Source organism: Platalea leucorodia (assembly GCF_965183815.1).
Source record: "Platalea leucorodia genome assembly, chromosome: 5".
Lineage (NCBI taxonomy): Eukaryota > Metazoa > Chordata > Aves > Pelecaniformes > Threskiornithidae > Platalea > Platalea leucorodia.
The window spans coordinates 90,864,822-90,886,705 of record NC_138827.1 but is presented as its reverse complement, the minus strand read 5'-3'; the positions used below and the strand labels follow the sequence as shown (position 1 = coordinate 90,886,705).

The 21,884-nt window shown below is 41.0% G+C and overlaps 1 protein-coding gene across 1 annotated transcript in view; it reads right to left on the bottom strand.

The window, feature by feature from the left end:
• The window catches only part of KALRN (kalirin RhoGEF kinase), a gene marked incomplete at its 5' end in the record, with an annotated part of 528,347 nt that overhangs the window by 224,404 nt on the left and 282,059 nt on the right, over positions 1 to 21,884 (bottom strand). The window contains one exon of the mRNA XM_082311480.1: positions 20,343 to 20,465. Within this exon, the coding sequence (XP_082167606.1) occupies positions 20,343 to 20,465 (123 nt within the window). The remainder of the gene's footprint in view (positions 1 to 20,342; positions 20,466 to 21,884) is intronic.

Sequence of the window (21,884 nt, the reverse complement as noted above, 5' to 3'; positions counted from 1 at the left end):
TCTTGCAAATAACAAAAAAGAAACACGATTATGGAAAAGAAATAGACTAACAAAACCTATACAACAATCCTTACCATAATTCAGAATCGGACGTGATTGTTGTCTTATCCCATGGCAATATTTACTAACAGGGTTCCCATAACTTTGGTTCATTAATTGTTAACAGTTTAATATTCTGTAACAAGTTGAAAAAAATGGTTTACGAAAAAGCTGATGTGAAATTTGCCTGTTACATTTATCACGCTTTCCTTTGCATTTCAGACCAACAAGCACCAAAACGTCAGGATCCATTTCCATCTCTGACCTAGGTAGCAGATCTCAGCTGGGATTCCACCGTGTCTCCAGGTTAACGCATGTGAAGCCATTGCTGCATTGGAAATGCACTATCCAAACACAGCTCTTTCAGCAAACTGCCAAAGAGATTTCCTTAAAGTTGAAACAAACATTCCTTTGTCCATAATCTTTGTGCCAGAGAAGCATTTCGTCAACTCTTCTCTCCAAATCTTTTTAACCCAGAGCAAGAGTTGCACAGATTCTCAACATCAGAGAGCATTGGCTGCATGAGGTTTGTGCTTGGCCTCATCCGTTACACAGAAAAGAGCATTGCAGTGCTCAGTACAAAGCAACCAAAGGGCTCCAATTCTGATTTGAAAGTATTTGTCATTTTTTTCCTCATTAAAAACAAATAAATAATTAAATGAAACAATAATAAATAATGCATCAGTTAATTCTTGGATCAATATAAGGTTAGAGGCAGCAGAACAGAAATATTTTGCCTTTCTTATTTATGATATGTATTGCAAGCTAAAGAAGTCTAATATCTTAGTCACTTAGAAACAAATTACAACGGAATGGAATAGAATAGTTCAGTTGCAAGGGACCTACCACGATCATCTAGTCCAACGGCCTGACCACTTCAGGGCTGACCAAAAGTTAAAGCATGTTGTTAAGGGCATTGTCCAAATGCCTCTTCAACACCGGCAGGCTTGGGGCATCGACCACCTCTCTAGGAAGCCTGTTGCAGTGTTTGACCACCCTCCTGGTAAAGAAATGTTTCCTAATGTCCAGTCTAAACCTCCCCTGGTGCAGCTGTGAACCATTCCCAGGCGTCCTGTCACTGGATCCCAGGGAAAAGAGCTCAGCATCTCCCTCTCCACGTCCCCTCCTCAGGAAGGAGCAATGAGGTCGCCCTCAGCCTCCTTTTCTCCAAACTAGAAAAACCCAGAGTCCTCAGCCGCTCCTCACAGGACAGTCCTTCCAGCCCGTTCACCAGCTTTGTTGCCCTCCTCTGGATGCATTCAAGTATCTTAATATCCTTTTTAAATCAAAAAAAAAAAAAAAAAAAAAAAAGGGGAAATGTACCAATCATATATATTTATGCTTTTCACTGATCCCTCCCCACATTTTTAAGGCATCGATCAATGTAGTGCAGCATTTTCATTTCAACCCATGTGCATTTTCAGAAAATGGTTCCATGTAGTTTTCCCTCTATTCCTAGGAACTACACTTGTAACTAGTTTATTGCTGCATGTTTCTAGGCAGATTACAGTGAAAATAGCTGTGTCTAATGGTAGTCCAGGACAGAGTTCGTGTCCCAAATCCAGGCAAGTTTTTTTCCAGAACAGTCTCCCCTTGCACAGTATTTTACAGCTATTTATTGTATTTGAGAGGTTTTCATGGTAACTGTCTCCAAGATCTCCAACGTGTTGTGAAGCATGCTGATCAGCCAGAGATAGATGTTTAGTTGTATACATCAGGAGAACCATGAGGTAGGGGAAGGGGGCAGGTGATCGGATACACTATCGCATTAAACACAAACGACATACCCTAGACACTGCACTTCCTAAGTAGATGTTTAGATATGCTGAAGGGGAACGAGGCAGCACTGGTTTGCCTTCTTCTGTGTTAATCAAGTTCTGGGGCTGTGAAAGACTGTTCCAGGCAAAGGTTCCTCAAATTGATTCAGAAAGCTTTGTCACCTAGGTTTTACCATGTAAAAGGCATGGAAGAGATGGCATCTCTAGCGGCCAGTAAGTACTGACTAGAGAGAGAATTTAGATGACTAGCTGAGATCTGATCTTCTTGACTAAAGATTACTGATGTGAATCCCAATTGATGCCTGCAGGCTGAAACTGAGGACACTTATTAGGCTTTCTCTGATGCGATACCTCCTTTATGTTCTTTACAGTCGTGACTCGACTCTTCAACACCAAAGATGAAATTGCAGTATTATTACTCCTGCTGTGAAGATGGGATGTCAAGACAAAGTTCAAAGCCTGATTCATCTCTCACTGAAAACAGTAAAAAGGATCTCACCGACTTCAGTGTGAACTGGGTCAGCCTCCTAGCCGTTTACTCAGGATCGCAGGAGACAAAAAATAGCAAAAGGCTAAAAACAGAACTCTGGAGGCCTCATACCCCTGTTCTGCACATAGACAGTGGGTAGCACTCCTCCCTGCAGAAACTACAGCACAATTCACAGTCACAAAATGATAATTATGGAGCTGATTCTGCATTTCTTCTCAGCCATTTTGTTAAAATTAGCTCAATATTTTTGTTTAGGTTAAGTGATCTCACAGTCAGGCTTTTGTGGAGAATTATATCTTTAGTGATTTGATATTCTAAAGCTAAAATGAGTGACCACAATGAAGCATTTCTTTGATAAATAAATCTGGGGTTTAAGGAAGCATCCATCTTTGTCGAAATTCCTCCTCCCTTAAGAAGGGCAAAGGCTAAGTGCATATGATGATCTAATGTAAGATGTGATTTTATTCGGTTTGAATTTCACATAATCAAATCAAGACCTGTATTCTTACTTGTGTTCTATTGCTCTAATTCAAAACAGACTTACCAGGAATTACAGTTACAGAAGTTAAAGGCAGAACATCTCTCTGAGGTACACGCAGCCACTTGCTCTATCCGTACCGGATTGTTCCCTACTGTACACTAGAATGCAAACTTCTTCAGACCTTTTTAAAAGATATCCAGATTAATGAAGTTTCCATCACCTTCTTTTTCAGACTGTTCTTCCCTTAGATATGACAACTGATCTTAAGTTTTTCGTGTTATAATTTTGCCCCAGTTCTCCTTGCATTGTCATAGAATCATAGAATTGTTTAGGTTAGAAAAGACCTTTAAGATCATCGAGTCCAACCATTAACCTAGCACTGCCAAGTCCACCACTAAACCATGTCCTCGAGCACCACATCTACCCGTCTTTTAAATACCTCCAGGGACGGGGACTCAACCACTTCCCTGGGCAGCCTGTGCCACTGCCTGACCACCCTTTCAGTGAGGAAATTTTTCCTAATATCCAACCTAAACCTCCCCTGGCGCAGCTTGAGGCTGTTTCCTCTCATCCTATCCCTTGTTACTTGGAAGAAGAGACCAACCCCCACCTTGCTACAGCCTCCTTTCAGGTAGCTGTAGAGAGCGATAAGGTCTCCCCTCAGCCTCCTCTTCTCCAGGCTAAACAGCCCCAGCTCCCTCAGCCGCTCCTCACAAGACTTGTGCCCCAGACCCTTCACCAGCTTCATTGCCCTTCTCTGGACGTGCTCCAGCACCTCCATGTCCTTCTTGGAGTGAGGGGCCCAAAACTGAACACAGGACTCGAGGTGGGGCCTCACCAGTGCTGAGTCCAGGGGCACTATCACCTCCCTGGTCCTGCTGGCCACACTATTCTTGATACAGGCCAGGATGCCATTGGCCCTCTTGGCCACCTGAGCACACTGCTGGCTCATGTTCAGCTGGCTGTTGACCAACACCCCCAGGTCCTGTTCTGCCAGGCAGCTCTCCAGCCACTCCTCCCCAAGCCTGTAGCGTTGCATGGGGTTGTTGTGACCCAAGTGCAGGATCCGGCACTGAGCCTTGTTGAACCTCACACAGTTGGCCTCGGCCCATCAATCCAGCCTGTCCAGGTCCCTCTGTAGGGCCTTCCTGCCCTCCTGCAGATCGACACTTCCACCCAACTTGGTGTCATCCTCAAACTTACTGAGGGTGCACTCAATCCCCTTGTCCAGATTATTGATAAAGATATTATGTCCTTAAAGTTTGAGCTCTTCAAATACTTCAGCCTATTATATCTTCTGTCATCTTTTGATGGACATGTAAGAACATGCCCACCTTTAAATAAGTGAATCACATCTGTTTAAGTAGTTTAACAAATGAGGGTCTCAGGTAAGTTTGTGAGTGCAAGCATGTGTAAGTGTGTGTCCGAATATCAACCACTTGAGAATTTCGATGAAATTACTACTATTGTCAGAACTGCATCTATTTGCAAACACAGTCTAGGAAACAGAGTGCCTGGAACATCACCTATGCTTCAGCACACCAGCAATGCATAGAAAACCCCTCTCCCAGCTCCTGGAAAAGTTATCTTTGCAGCTGGTACATCGGGTTGAAAGGTCCTTACACCTCTTATCTCCCATTGTGTGACTATGGCTCATTCACAATGTTTTAAATGATTTTTCTTCAGACATTTTCTGGCTGAGCATCTGCATTTACTGATCCATTGCTACTTCTTTCCTCGCTGACATCTGAGGCTTAGCTCAGTTCAGGAACATCCACAGATTTGGGAAATGTGAAGTTTGCTCCCATTGCAGATGGCTAAGAGGCCAGATATAATACCATGCTGGTACCAATTACTACGTTACACTTCCAGTAATTCCATTATTTTAGTGGATTATCTAAGCATAAGGGATTTTTCAGCATGAATGATAAATAAACAGTTCCCAGGAATGATGAGGTGGATATCGCACAGCATCCTCACTAACCATTGCCAAGAACCAGATATTTTTCCATGTATCGTTATCTTTTATTTATGATTTTCCCTCAGGGTTCACATACAAATTGAGATGAATTTATTATTTGAATTTACAAGAATGACACTTACACATTACATCAAATGCTGAAACCCCAGATAAATTGTTCAAAAGCTACCTTAGACCTTCAAACTAATAAATAAGCAAGATTAGAATTAACAGCTGGAAATACATTAGCTAAAAGAATTCTTCTTTGTGCTATTTCATATTGAGTGCTTACTTTAGACTAAAAAAAAATGTTGCCTATGGTATATTTTATCACATCAACTGTTCATCTCAATCAGGAATGAAGTCATACATCAAGTACATCAAGTAGAGAATACCCTTGTTACCACAATCACGCTAATTAACTCCAGTGTGATCAGAACCATTATTCAATGAAATGCCATTGAAACATACAGTGAAATAATGTTTTCAATGCCATCTAACATCACATGTCACGTCCAATATTAATAAGTATGCAAAGACACATAGATGTAACATGCGCGCACATACACACAAAGAATAAGCTGATTTTTTAGCTCAGTGTGGTCAGCTTAACCATCGCTGAATTTTTCTGTCACTACTGAAAAGTACCATCTATGCAAGGACTTTACTTTGAATGCCTTCAAAGCTATTTTCTTCTTCTAAATCAGAATGCTCAAAAGCATGTTTGGCAAAGATCTAGACTTTTCAAACCTCTACTTAGATTATTTTTTCAAGTGTTGCAAGATTCATTTTTATTTTTGTTGTAAGGGAGAAGACAAGGGATTTCATTCTTTTTGTAGGCAGAAAGACTATACCCACAAAAGGCTTCACCTGGAGCCTGGCAAACTTCCTCTTTCCTCCCTATTTTCATGAGTATACGTGTGAAATCTCCTCAATTAAATAAACCACTAAGGACTTGCTTTATGTGAGATAAGTAGATAGTCCTGCTCTTTCCAGGGAAGCAATCTGCACGCTGCATGTTATAAGGAAGGCATATCATTGCGGGATTACACTAGAGTCAGATACACATCCTTGAAGAAGGTGCAGTTTCAGCTATAATGAATTCAGAAATACATGCACATTTACACTTTGTGAGATGGGATTTAAGAAATTTTGATCTACAAAACTCCACATAGGAGCTGGAAAAACACCCCTTTGGCACAAGAATGAAGTTTTAATCCCACAAAGCCATCTCCGGCATCTTTCCTGAGGCAAGAAAGGTTGCCAGCTGAGACAGCACTGCTGCCCCAGGAAGGCTCATCCACTCGGTCTAACACACAAACTCCATTTACAAACTAAAGAACCATCAGAGAAAACAATTTTCAGAGACTGCATTGAAAAAACGTGATAGTTTTAATTGAGGTGGTCTCACAGCCCTTCAAAGCCAGCAGTTACACCCCACTTTGGCACCTTAAGGCACCCTAAATAGAAAGAGTATCTCCTTAATATGGAGGCTCCTTTTGTGCTTATAGGGGAAGGAGTAAGAAATATGATGACAGGGTTATACAGGTAAAGATCAACTCTTCGGAATATTTTTTTTTCTGTTGCTCTACTGCTCTTCTGGGAGAAGCATACCTAAACAGCATATTAAAATGAGATGATGAAATACTCCCACTGCTGTTAAATATTTTCAATATTTTATGGACTCTACAAGGATGTACAAGAATTAAGGAAGATACCTGAAACTGATGACTATTGGCGAAGTTTTATCCTAGCATTTCATCCTTGGTAATATCCATAAAAAGAGTTTGATCCCTTCTCTTTGAGAACATCCTTGCACAGTAACAGGCATGTGGAAGTGAGCAACAGCAAGGACAGCAGAACAACGAAGCCAACATGACTGATGGAGATGCCATTATACAGTAGTTCTCGTATCACACATGACACCGAACTGCTTTTAAGGCCAAAAAATAATATAATCTGATATTGATTAGTGTTATGCAGCACAGCGAGTGTACCAGTAAAACAGCATTATCACTGCACAAGGACTTGATAATTGGGTGATTAGCAAAGCGTACAAATGAGAGCTGCTCAAGTGACTGTGAGTTAACTGAGCCTTTGAAACTCAGCAAAGGTGAGGAAAGCTTTTTTTTTTTTTTTTTTTTTTTAAGAGATGACAAGGGAGCACAAGAAGGCAAACTGTCAGGAGTGAAATGCAGCATTTTGAAAGCTTCTCAAATGATAAATATCATCAACGAGCCCAGATAGTTCACAGCAAAGCCCCGCAACTTCTTTATGATAGGGGGAAAAGGGAAGGTGAGTGGAGAAACAAAGAAATGTGTGGCAGCTCAGAGGTGAGCAGCAATCTAGGAGGGCACAGTATTGTTTTCTGTCCCAAAGGCTCAGCTCACGTCTTTTCCAAGCCCTGCAGACATGAGTACAATCGTGACAGCTTTATCAAGTCCTGCTGGTCTCCTGAACTGAAATAACTTCAGACATTCTGGGTTTAATATCATGCTCACAGTTTGGAGATTTCAAAGACATCATTAAAAGGCTTTGGACTGTCAGCAGCACTGGGAAAAGTCAGTACCAAACAGAATTGGCAGCACTGCTGCCTTGAAAACTGAGGCAGAAATAAACCTACGAGAATGTGAATTCTGTAAACAGCCTGGCTTTGTTTCTAGTGTCTAGGTTTTTATTAAACCTGCTTTAAATAAGACAGCAAAGCATTTTTTTCTCCCTGTTTCCCCCACAGCCACTACCCCAACTCAGTCGTGCCTTTATTTCCATTAATGTAGAGACAGGTTATAACATCTTCCCTGAAGCACATTTTGAGCGACGTGGGACTGTTTATAGAATGAGATAATGTTTAACAGAAGAAAATTCAGCAAAACTTTGTCCTGAATTCTCCAAAGCTTTCAGCTTAAAAATTTCTATATAGCCAAATATAGACACTAGGCAGTCTGGAGCACAACGCAGTACCACATATACATCACATAACAATCATACTTTCTTTCTGTCTGGTAATATGTGACAAAAATATTACTATATGCAACACAGGCTGCTGCAAAAAGGTAAGTCTACCATGAATGCATCATAGGACCTCGAGATTTGCAGTGAACTCTCTTTTGCCGTAAGTTAAAGGCCACCTCTGTCAAGCAAACTGATGTTTGACAGAAAAAACACGGAGGAAGATATGCCACAGCCTTTTAGCAGGGTCAGCACACTGCTGCTACCTCAGGAAGGATACGGAGATTTAATAAAATTTTTGCTGCTGCTCCTTTGAAACATAGATTACCTCCCTGACACACTGCATTGCATCAGCTCCCATGCACCAACCCAGGTGGGACTGGTGCAGGAAAAGGGCATCATATCTTGTGGTGCAGCTGAGCTAGTGCCATGTGCTAGCACTGTCTATATTCCCTCTAGACTCAGAGGGAAGCAGGGAGCCCCTTGGTGTTCTCCTGGATCCCTCCTATTTGCCCAGGTAAGTTTGACTTGTAGCAAAGATTCACTTAAAAATTGGTTTTCCCATCCAGAGTAAACCTCACACTTCAGTACACTGCCTGCTGGAGACAAAGCACATGATGAGAATAAAACACCAACACCTCTGTTTTGTTGACAATTTGGATGTTTCCATTTGGCAGAAGGAGGTTTCTGAAGATACCCTGTAAACAGGAATGGCAACACACCACTTACCCACCACTCGGATAACCTCCGTCCCCATCCTCCTACTCTCTGGACCTCGGATAATTTGATGGTGAATGCCCCTCTGCTATCCATGAAAATAAAGCAGCCTCCCCAGCTTTAATTAAAGTTGAAGTAACTTTTTACTTCATCTCCTTGTTCCAGCTCAGCGTCCCTAGGAGCAGGTCAGCAAGATGGTCCCTTTGGTTTCAGAATCTCTTCACTGTCAACATTAATTCAGCTCTCCGTCATGGTTTATGCATTAGAATTTGTTTCAAATGAGTAGAAACCATTCTCTGTATCTTATTAGATTTATAAACCAATTTTTCACCACTGTTATTTCCCTGACATGTGAACTGTCCATACAGCTTGCCCATCAAATTAGTTCTTCAGAGGTGCCACCAAAGCAAAATGGACTCAGGGTTTAGTCTTCCCTAAAACTTAAAAACATTAAAATCTTCAGTAACAGCCAGTGAGACATACTGCATATTTATAATGAGGAAAAATAAAAGGGGTTTTCACTACCCTGGAAGTAATAAACCATTTTATTTATTTATTTAACACTAGATTTACTCATATATTTTATGTATATGCTCCAGACAGGATTTAACATTTTTCATGTTGGTTAGAAAGCATTTGTATGGGGCGCATTTTAAAAATGTGTTCTACTGTGTGAAATTCAATTCAGGTTATCCGTAATCACAACAAAGGTTTAGAAAGATAACATTTTTTTTTATTTCTGGCTCTTATTAGGCGGCCACACATGATCTGAGACAAATATATCTCAATAATGACTTACAATGAGAGATCTGGTACAGAACAGTATTCCCACCAGAAATCTTCGTGCTATAAAATATATTGATTTTTGGCATGTAGTAGATCTCCAAGAATATTGCAGGCATTCGAGATACTGCCTCTATAGTCAACAACTGCCAAATTTTTTACTATAAAAAAATCCTGAGAGCTTTCTAGTGTATTCTTTATTTAATGTTGCCAAATCCTTCCCTCCCCCTATCCAATCCCCCTTCCTCCAAAAATCCCAAATCAGGCCCCAAAGGATAAGACTGGACAAAATAGGAGACAACAACAAAGATCAGAGAAATTCTCTTTGAGTTGTCTTTTGATCTCTGCCTGCTACCCTGGAGTCCCAGTTTTGTGCCAAATCCCAAGCAGCAGGATCTGGGCACCTGCCCCCACTGCTGGAGGCATGCCCAGCAGGTCCAAGCAGCAATTCACACTCCCCTCATCATTCTCATCCCAAAATAATCTCCTTATTCCGTGTCCCTATCCTAGCACACAAATCAGATTCTGCTCTGTGCTCTGAAGTACCTTTTTTTCTGTCCCACATTTACATGCGACTACAAGGAAACTAAATTTACAATGGTTAAATCACCTAGTGACCCAATTACCAATCCCAAGGGGGAGTGCACACTCTGGTGAGTTGGCTGATATTTCAGCGTGGCTGCACAGCCCTGGCTGTGCTGTGAGGCTGCTTCTTTCCCATTTGGTTTTCAGTGCATGACAGAGGAGTTGAGCAGGAACGGGGCCCATCACTTGGTGTGCACTGAGGAGCTGTGCTTTGGCACAGATAAACTATGAATCCTTTGGGAAAGGGCATGGCAGTGGGACGGACAGCTTGCCACCCTCTGAAACGAGTCAGCAACGGTTACTTTTTGCAAAGGAGAAATGGCGTGAATGCATTCCTGCCTGGTCAGTATTTGTTTGAGCCAGTTTTGCGGTGGGAACAAACACCTACTTCTGATCTTAAAAAAGATTCAACTATGTCCATTTTGAGCTCAAAACAAACCCCAGAAGACAACAGAAAGTAACACTGAAATTGTACTAGACCTCTCTCCCTCGACGTGGAGCACTGCAGGTTTCAAGTCCTTCCTGCGCTCAACTTTGATGTGTGGGCATTGACAAATCCGCGTTCTGTTTGTCAATATAATTTCTGGCCATGGGCAAAACAACCAGGAGCCAGTTGCCAAAAACTGGTGCTCTCAGCCATCTCTCCTCTCTGTGCAGAAACACCCTTCATTTCACCAAACACTCCATGCATTTGCTTCAGCTCTCAGGTTGACACATTTAATGTGACAGCTGCACTTTCCATTCCCTAATATTAAAAAGTCACAAATGCCCTTTTACGCTGTGCACTTATTCATTGAGCCCTAATATTACTCTGGGGGAGGCAAAAGCAGGCTCTGATCTCTGTTTGCTGCATAGCTGTGGATCTCACTAATGTCACGAGGAGTTACCTACACTGTGCAGAAAAAACAACCCTTGTGCATTGAACAAAACACCCTAATAATAACGAGGGTTGCATGTTAATAGGACACAGCATCATTGTTTTGGAGCACATATTGGTTTCTATTGTATTAGCTGCATACTAATATAGGCAACCATGCTAGACAAACACATGTGCACATACTCACTGATGGTTCAGAAACACCTCCTGTCTCAGTCCCAGACTTCTTGCAAATTCTGTAATTGCCTTCTCCCCAAACAAGCTTCATTTTAAGTGCAGTGACATGAGAAGGCTGATTCTGCTTGCTTTTCTCATGTCCATCTTAGAATTTCTCTCCCTAGTTCAGCAGAGGCAGCACAGGGAGAGGAACCTGCACTTTTGCATGTGGTAGTGCTCTGAACCAGACACTAAACAAAGATGCCTAAATGCCTCAAACTGTATGCTATTTCCATAGTGACACAAACCAGTGCTTTCTTGGGGCTTGGTTATGCAAAACCAGACCTCACGGACCACAGCTATGGAGAGCAGTATTAATGGTTGGATTACATACACTGAATCAACAAGTGAATTATTTATACACACATTAGGATTTTCACACACATGTAATTCCAAAAGACCTCTATAAATCCACTGATATTGCCCTATTTCTATACAAGAGAAACTGAGATCTGAACTCTATCGCAGGGAAATAAATTTTCAAAATAGGTTTATATGCAAGAAAATGATGGTTGAACAGTTTGTATTTATATATAATCAGTATAAAACATTCGCAGTAGTCTTATAATGCAAACATAGTTTTTAGACTATTCAAACACCTAATGTGGGAATAAGAGGACGTCCTTCATCTGGACAATCAGGGACAAGTGACATGAAAAGAAGAGAGGGACAACCACACTGCCAAGTAGCTTCTCTGCAGCGTAGATACAGCCATTGAACTGGATTCTCCACTCTTTAGAAAAAGTTAATTATAAGCAATTTCTCTGAAATTGGAAGTCTTATTTTGTTCTAAATCTTGTGCAGCAGAAGGATCAATCGGACCCAGTTAGTCTATTCCCAGAACATTTGCACAATGATAATGAATACCTAAAACCTGTCCTTGAAAACTATTTTGCTCTGTTACTGAATACAAATCTCCGATATTGGCTTAATCTACATGAAATTTCCTTTACCAAATGTCTGCAAAGCAGCATATTTGTGATTTGCAGCAATGTCATAATACAGTTGCTGTGGCTACCGTTGTGCCATTCTCCTGAAGACACCACTGGCTGGCCCAGAGGAAGCAACACAGCCACGGGCAGCTCCTTCTACTGCCCTATGACAAAACCAGAAAGTAAAAACGCTGATGAGATTCATAGTGTCACCTTTCTCCCCACGAGCCCCGCTGCTATTAATAGCTACAAGAAATTGAACTGAAGAGTACTAGTCCACCATCATTACAAACGAGATTTGGACATTGCTGTGATTAATCTTCCTGAATCGATAGGTACAGTTTGATAACCCACTGACCTGCCAATAAGAAGAGCACAAAGAAAAACGATGAGAGGGGATCAAAAGCCTTTAGATGACAATGGTTTCCACCAACATACACAGGTCACTCAAAACAGCAGTGGTTCATCTAAGTGTGTATATTTCACAGAAATTGTCAATGGTAAATATCTTTTGTTTCAGCTGTATGTTTATTCACTTGAGACATCAGTACCATGTTGAATATATTTTTAGTTTCCATGTTATGTAACACATCAGTGTTATAATTTTCCAATGTTCTCTTTCAGAAATTTATGGCCTTGAAAAAACAAATTCCAGGATTTTTCTTCTTTAGGAAATCTTGGCTTTCTGTTCTGATTCAAAATGAAACTAATTAAAAAACTCAGAATTCCCCACACAATAGACATTCCATTTTCCAGAACCTCTGGAATTAAAAATACATATTTCTTAAATAGCTTCATTGTTCTCCCAGTCTGCCACAGAAACAGCATTTTGCATTTATAGGCAAATTAAAGGAACATATTTTAAAGACACAAAAATAAACCTACCCAAATAAACCAGCAATAGGAAGCTAGCTCCTGGCAATTGTCAAAAATGTATCGTGTTGCCAAGCCTTGAGATTTTATAGGGAGTATTTAGATTGTGAATCATGCTGCAGGCGGTTTAATGAAAAGATCCAGCTGTCATGTGATTTTGGAAGAGAAGAAATAGGAAAGAAAATCACCTCTAGCTTGGGGAAAAATACACTGAAATGCAAACTCAGAGACACAGCGCAATAGGCACAGCTCTTCAAGTGACTGCCCCAAAGATTTCTGTGCCGTTACGGGGCCTCTCTAAAAACAAGTTCCCCATTACCACTCAATCATGGAATACCAATGGTCACCAATTAAATTACATTGCTAAGCAAACTTTAAGAATATTAGCCAAGACACTCTTTCAGCAACCCCTGCTAATGAAGTCTCCATGGGTATGTCTAGGTAATGCAATGGAACATGGTACTGATATCCACAGCTTACTCTGAAGAGTATCACACTTCTTCAGGGAAAATATGTCTTACCTGACCTGCTTCTGACTTAGGTCTGGCAGTCGAGTCCCCGTGGCCTTACATCTAGCACCGCTGTACTGCTCAGCCCTTCCCAGCCTTGCTGGCTCCTGGCTCAGGCTGTGTAGAAGTTTCAGTATCTCTGCACTTGCAATGCAGGTATGTCCTGAATCACCCAGGAACTGCTAGACTTCATGCAAAAAGTTATACTATTGCTTCCACGATAAACTATCAGGCTCTTCAGCTATGCTGCTAGAAGTTTTTAGATCCAGAAGTCCCAAGATAACCTTCACAGACAACCCATATATAGGCAGTTTCATTTTTCTCTACTGCCTGTGACTGCCAGATGCAGCCTGCTGCCAGCCAGGAGAAGAAACCAAGAGCTCTGGAGTCCAGACTTCTGCACCACGGTACAAAGACCTGTGTAATCTGCTGCCAGTGGGCATTTTTTCTTCTTTGTGTAGAAGTGAATACATTTACATAAATGAAGTGAACAGGAAGCTGCAGATTATAGCTTCAGAATTTGCCAATGACCATGCAAAGGATGATGAAGGTAAGAGTAGGGCTGATTTTTTGTTGCCTGTCTCATGTTTTTGTTATTTTTAGAAAGGTTTGGCATTATTGAAACCACAGTTGTTATTGCTAATTTCGAACATAGTTCTTACCATGTTTAATTGTCTGCTTTCTCCCTGTTTTGGCCTAGTATTTCATCCTACATAGGATTTCAGTCATCCAACCCAAAGGGAGAAATCCAGGATGCCTGGTGAGCTACTCCTTTCAGCAACCAGGTAGGTCACAAAATTTAAAAAAGTAGTAATAATAATTTAAAAAAAAAAAGAAAAAGACCCTGGGACAATGCTCCCTAAGTGCTCATTATCAACATGGACTCCTAATTTATGCCTAGCTGTTTTACATCAGTACTGAACTTGATGCCAAACTTTAGAACAATGACATCCAACAGAGCTGGAATTTGTATGGGAAAGCACTAGGTTTTTATCCTGAAGGCCAAACAAGTAGCTGTTTGCAATTCAGCTTTGGCCTGACTATTCCATTACCTCACTTAGTTTTAAAGCAGTTCAAGTAAAACTATGTGGGACTGAGAGATCACAGAATACCATTTTTACCTGCAGGACTTCTTACTGAATCCACCGGATATTTCACAGGACAAACAATATAATCGTATTTTTCAACATAATTACACTTGAAGTTCTTTTTATCTCCAAGAACTTTTTGGAAACTCTGAACTGACAGCATCTGTAGGAACAGTACAATGAAGGAAGGAGATACTCTAGACAGGAACACTGGAGCACAAATTGCTTCTCAGATGAAGAATATCGCCTGATCTTTTATTTCTAGTGGAGGATACAGGCCCTTTGCTTTCAAGATCTCCTCTGAAAGCCTTCCCTTGCAGGAAATATATTTACCTCCCTGAGAAGGATAAAATGAAGAGCTGAATCTTAAAGGAACTATATATGTACACATAAAGTTAACTTTGACAGTTCAAATGTGTTTAATCATCATCTTCCAAAAGTTCTCTTGGAGGAAAGCAAGCATAGATACCCAAGAACAGGAAAACTGAATAGCTTCCCAAATGGCATACTGCAAAGCTCAGCATTTTTGCTCGCATTTCGTCTGGCTCTCCTTCTTTGTAATAATTCAAGAATAGTCCACACATTGCATGTATACCTTGGCAAAATGGAGTCTGTAAAACTTTCAAAGTCAGGAATACAGGATCCAGCTATGTACCTAAATCAAAACTGCACTGGATATACAGACAAGCCCCATGAACTTCGATGGCCACAGCTCAGCCTCCAATCTACCTTCTTATTGTTTTTGATAATGAGGGACAACTCCACACGTTTTGAACCAAGGCTGTTCAGAACATGTGCTTTGCTGCATTCTGGAGTTGTGGTATTTTACTTTATAAACATCAGTGCCTTTGGATTACTGTGAAAAACAAACCAACTATTGCATGCAATGTGCACACAGGTACTGCATACAAAACTTAGTTGTAGATGTGAGCATAATGTGGCCCAAGAGCCCTGAAAGCACCTCCACAGGTCTGAGAGCAGCTTATCCCATAAACACAGATGACAAGCACCACCTTGCATTAAAGCACTGACCGCCCAGCTTTGCATTTAAAAAAAAAAGGAAGGTTGTTTTTCTGGGCGACCTTGAACAACGTGGGTTTTGGCAAGGGTGGGAGAACACCAAGGGGACAGCGTGTGAGCCAGCTTCCACTTCTGCTTCATTTCACTTCGAGACAATATTTGGTTCGTTTGGATTAGAAACATCAGCTCTGTTTACCATTAGTGAGTCTAAAGGCTTTTACAATGCATTGCGAGTGCCATCTGCAGGTTGCAATACGTACTGGTGGGCGTTCGCATCCCAAAAATGTGGATAAACTGGCTGGATAGGAAATCTTAACAGCGCATCTGATGGAAAAGCTCATAAATGCCGAAAGACTACAAAAATGCTTGTTTCAGATCAGTCAAATCACAAAACCATTCAGCATAGCGAGTGGGATTAACAGAGCTGTTTCCCCAGTATCTTTCCTAATTCTGCACCAGCACAAATGCAGCGATGCTCTTTGTGAGCAGAGGAGGCTGTTGTGAAGGCCACCCTAACCTCAGACTGCCGGGAATGCCAGAAGGGAGGAGAACGACCTGTGGCCCCTCTCTTCATATACAGAGAATAGGAGAAGGATTTCGAACACGTGCAGCTCAACTCGATAGTGCTGACGCATTGGGAGATTTGGGGAACGTAAACCAGTTAACAGAACTTTCCAATTGGAAGGCACACTGGTTTTCAGGATAAAAGCCCTGAATAAGGAAAAGTTAGAGAGTCTAAATTGAAATCATCTTTGTATTTACAATCATAACCGGCTGAGCTATGGTTATCTGATTCACACAAAGTAATTCCAGACATGCAAAGAGGCTGTCATTGCAGGAACACCGCAGCTACGTCCACAGAGTGGTATTTGGTGATATCTTGATACCTGACTACTAAATTTCACTGTGCACTAGAGACTGTGCCTAAGGTTGGCATTTTCAGGGTGGCAGCCTGTGAATACTATGAGCTCTGGCTGAGAAACCATCACAGGTATACAGAAGTTAACAAGCTCCCTCCCAGGAGCTCAGGCTTTTTAATATAAATTCAAACATTTGCCATCTGTGCATTCCACGTAGAACAAATGCAGTCAGAAAAATTGCCAGAGCATTGTCTAAACACCACTTCTGAGAGAAAGGGACCCCAAATTATATTTCCTATTGCCCACAATGCAGCGCTCTGGAGTCACTGACATTTTCTGAGCACAGCTGTATGCAGGAATGTGATCTATCTGGGCCATGCCTGATTGGATCATTATGTCCAGATTTATAAATCTGTGCAGTTTCTAATCAGACAGAGAGGAAGCACGTTCCACCTCTCAATCTAGTGCCTTGGCAGGTCAGTCAATCAGAGCGTTTCTCAACACAGCAATCCCAGATACACTACTCTTCTTTACATGCAGTTAGGCAGCATTCAAAAATGTGAATGTTTTGCCCACTGTTGAAAATATCAAGAAAACTCACAAAAATTACTTCCAGTCTGACGTTTGCAAATGCCTTGCTGAAACAGTAGGAGATAAGAATATATCAGAGCCAAAAAAAATACATTTTGGAGAATAAATTTATATTGTATGGCAGGCTACATTTTTTTTTCAGAGAACTGTCAATAGCAAATACTATTGCTTATACTGTCAGTCTCACCAGGTATGTCAGTATTACACTTTATTTTTTAAGAAAGAACAAACGCAACTCTCTCTATTGTCGTTAATGCCAGTAATTAACATCCCAATGAGGGGAATGGGCAAACTCATCAGCTTGTTTCAGGTTCTTTGCACATGTGCTTTATTATATGGCTATACTGGGAATAAGCAATGCCAGTTAACCACCCTAGCCGTGGCAAAGATATTTGCTATCTTGAGAAAAATAACAAATAATTAAAGTTAAGTTAGAATTAATTACCAACCAACTCTAAAGAGTTAAACATCAAGAAGGGAATTAGGAAGAATAAAAACTGGTCATAATCAGAGTGGGGAGGAGATTTATTCCCCAACCACAAAATCGACCTCACTAGAAGCTTCTGCAGGAGAACTCCAGGTGTGATAAATTTATGGCCTCCTCTCTTACCCTCGCTATTACTCTTTCCAAAGCAGAGAATATTATATCCTCAAGTCCTTGACCTCTGATAAAGCCTGAGATTCCTTTCACTTCCCCTCAGCGCATGTCTCCATGTCCATTTGCCAACACCACATTCCAGTGTCACACTGCAGACAGGCTTCATAAATTAGGAATGGTATTCTGGTGTGAATGCACCAGAGGAAACTATTCCTGTCAAAGCCAGGGGAGAAGTAACCAGGTTTGACTTGTGTCAGTTACTTCTAATTAGGAAGCACCATGAACTTCATACTCGGAGTGCAGAACTGATCGCAATTGTTCACAATTGTCGAGGCAAAGCAATGAGATGCTCAATGATGATATCACTTAATATGTAAAAGAATCAGATTCAGAGGAACCCAAGAGATTCTATACCTATGCAAACTATACTTTTCTCTTTCCTCTCCATCCTCCTCCCAAACACCTACCTTCATTTGACCACATGATCATCCAGTGAACTAGATTCATACACCCTTTGCTCTGAATTTGGCCTCATGAAGTCAATGGAAATGTGTCTAAAGTTATTCACAGACAGACAGACATGCTGAAATAGTATAGAAAGAGAACTAACAGAGGGGTTAGAAAAGTCTTAAGTGAAATAATTCTGTTCTGACTTACCCTAGTACCTACAGATGCAAGCTGCACATCTGCAAGGCTCCTAAACCCTGATGAGGTGATGTATCTCTAAATTACATCATCCAGTGGAGCAAGCCTTAAGTGAGCTGTTGTTTCCATGTGCAGACAGTTACACAGCTTGCTCTCATCTCTATTGTCAAGACCATGTTATTTTTCTGTCTTTCCTCACCTGTTCTTAATTTGTAGCCTACATCTCCAGTGAAGTACTACTCAGAGGAGGTAAAAAAGAAAAAAGCTAACTGTGATCCAGAAATGTAAGATGTAACTGGAATTATGAAGCTAATATATCATAGGCAAGGGAGATTCAGAAAATATTCATGCCACAAAGGACATTAAATCACCTAGTTTCAGCTCCTGTATAGTACACAATCTTCATTTTCATTCGTTACCTCAGTATTGCATCCAAGAACAGCTGACCCAAGCACATCTTCTGGAAAGGCACCTAATGCTGATTTCAGGATAAAACCTCCCACTAACTTGTGCTTTTGGATAAAGCCCCGTAGGACTGTGGTTTGCAACCTCCAGCCTAAGGTCCATTTTAACAAATTTGCAAAAGGTAACTCTAGAAATTCAAGCCTATTGCCAGAAGGCTTAAATCCACAGGAGGTCCCATGAAATTTTAGAGACCCACCAATCTAGAACTGCTGCTTTCGGGCTGTGTGATTTGTCAATGGTATGCAAAGACATCCCATCACAGCTGAAAGGTAACACTGAAGTTTACTAGCAAGCCAAGGAATAGAGTATTCCATCAAGACCTGAACATCTAATTAAAAGAAGGATGTTGGCAAACTGAATGGATCCAAAGAAGTAGGTAACAGAAGAGATTTAAGGAATTGGTTAATAAGAACATGCCAGGATAATGAAATATGTTTAACATGGTTAAGAAGCATATAGGAGAAGACATGCAAACATTCTACAGGTATTTCATGGTTTTTAAGTCATCTCCTTCCTTGGCGTTTATCTCCTTAAGGGAGATAAATAAGACTACAGGGATATAAACAAGGGGTGGGGGGAGACTGAGAGAAATATAAATTGAATGTGAGGGAGAGGAAGAAAAGAATATCTAGACAGTAGCTGCCATCAGGCAGTGAAATAGTTTCCCTGAGGGCAAAGTGAAAGAGATATGCCCCTGTTGCTGGAAACATCTTAAACTAAACTAGGCCAACACGTGGAAAGGGTACTACAGAAAAACAAAACCAAAGTCTAATAATTTTTGTCTTATGCCATACCACAGTGAAATATTTGAGCAATCCTTGTGTGCGTCAGGAAGACAAAGCATTTAACCTATGTAAAGCAGAATGTATCAATCAGGATTTTATCTGAAATACCCAAAGCAGAAGTACCTTTACAGAAGATCAATTTCTGATAGAGGATGCTTCAAATCTAAAACAAAAAGGTGTAACATGATGTGACAGCCAGAGCTGAGGCTGGATAATTTCTGGCCATGAGATTTCTTTTCTTTTTTTTTTTTAGAGAGAGAGAGAGAGAGAATGGGGCGGGGGGCAGGAGGGAGAGAGAGAGAGAAGCTGTTCAGTCCTTGGAAGAAATTATCAAAGCTCCTCTTTCTTTTAAATTTATAAATAAAGACAGGATCTATGTTTGAACATCTACTATGACCATGCTTCGAGGAAGGGTTATAAGCTTTTAGGTGGAAGCTTTTGGTTTCATACCAAAATTCCTGGACAAGCCTTGCTTACACTGTTATGAGGAAAATAATAATAATAATAATAATAATAATAATAATAATAATAATAATAATAATGATGATGATGATGATGACGACGACGATGACGACTATCTGTAATGATTGCCTCTCATTCCAAAACAAACAAAAAACCCTTCCACACAATAGCCTGTACTCTCAGAAACAGCGGAAGGGTAGTTGCCCTTACTGCAAACACACTCTAGCGTTTCCCCTGCATCTTTACTACCTGCTGCTTTCCACCTTATTCTCAAGGTCCTCAGCTTCCATTGCAGCAGTTACTATTGATTTTTCTGTTGCTGTTGCTCATAACCATCCTCCTTTATGTCCCAACACTTTGCATTACTGTCCTGTAAACTGCTTGCAATTTATCAGAGGCTTTGAGACCTCCCTCTGACCCAGTGCAGTGATTTTCTGATTATAAGTCCTGCTGCTACCATGCTCTTGTAGTGTGCATGTTAACTTTCAAACCTGGGAGACAGCATCCTGGTCAGCTCCAAATGTTTGAAGAGAGCGGTGTTAATACATAGGGCCCCAAAACAGCAACAGTTTTTCTCAATATACAAGAGGAGTAACAAAAAATCAAACCAGGAAGCAGAAGTCTGATTCAGACTCTTACCTGTGCTACCTCTTCAAAATCATCATGTCTTTTCTGCAGCGCACGTGCTCTGTGTAGAGACTTCCCCACTCCTGTATGTTTACTCAGAAAGGCTTCCCCGTGATTTTCAATCCAGTCCAGTACCTGCCAGAAAACAAGAACATCCAATTACCTCTCTTGTCTCAGCAGCACAGAGAAATTCTCAGGGTAAGGATAAAACAACTGCAGAGGTATTGCTTTGTGCTTGCTATGGCTAAACACATGCATATCTGTCAAAGTTCATTCCAACTGAATAGAAGATAAATGTTTATAGATGTTACTAGTAAATTAGGATTATTGGATTTTTATTGTTCAATTTATTTTGAAGTGTAGCTTAGTTATTTGAGCCTGGCAGATATTAAATATTTACTTTCACATAAATGAATTTTGGGGAACAGGAATCAGAAATCTGGAATCTCTTACAACAAGAATCCTCCTCTTAAGAGCTCCTTGTGTAAACTGAAAACCAGTGATAGCTGATTTAACATAAACAGCAGATTTCAATGGGAAGCATCTTAAATGAGTCCAAAAGCATGATGGGGGAATCAATTAAAATTTATTTTGATGTGGGGAGAAAGCATTATCAGAGTAACTAGAATGAAAAGGTTAAGAATCCTTCACTGCAGGCCATAAAACATTGATGGTATGCACCTTCCAAGTATTTCAGGTTTTTAGTTCCAAATATAACTGATCCTTATGCGAAAGTAAAGGAGCAAATCTGATATTCTGAGAGTTAAAGAGGATTTTCTTTTAAAAATAGATCAACTGCATGAGCACCATCCGTTTGGAGCTCCTTCTCACAATAACACTGGCACTAAAATTTAGATGAAATCTGTTCGGGGTCTACTACAAGCTGGAAAAAAAAAATTGAACTTGACAGTATGAGCTTGGGAAATTTCAGGACGTGATCTCCACCCTTCCACATCTCTTTCCAGAGATACACAGAGGCTAAGAGAATAAATAGTGCTAGATCGGTACTGGTATTTGTGTAAGCAGCTAGGACTTCATTCAGCAAGGAGCCCTGCACTCACAGCAAGTCATTGATCCTCGCTGCTACTGATGCTGATGGACTAGCAAACAGCAGCTGGTATTTCTGTCACACTGAAGGGAGAAGACACCGCAAGCATCCCCAGGACAGCGATACTACCACAGAGCGCTGCACTTGCAAGCGGCCTCAGAGCTGCATCCTTTCTTTGTGCAGCGCTGGGGCATGAGCAGCAAGCATGGGCCCCAGTGATACTGGGCAGGGGCTGCGGGATGCCTTCCAACCGGTGGCGGCTTGGCCTGAGAAGGGCTGTGGTACCGGGGCAGGAGAGAGCTGTTGTGCGAGGAGCCACTTGTCTTATGTGGGGCTGATAAATAAGCAGATGTTATTGACTAAGCCTAGAAACCTAAGACTGGAAAAATGGAAGATGTGACTATTTTTTCTTTATTTCAGGCAAGTAAAGGTATTTCATGGCTTGATTGTACAGAACCTAAAGCACCTGGGCTTTGAATCTTTTCTGTACTGTAGATCCCAAGCGT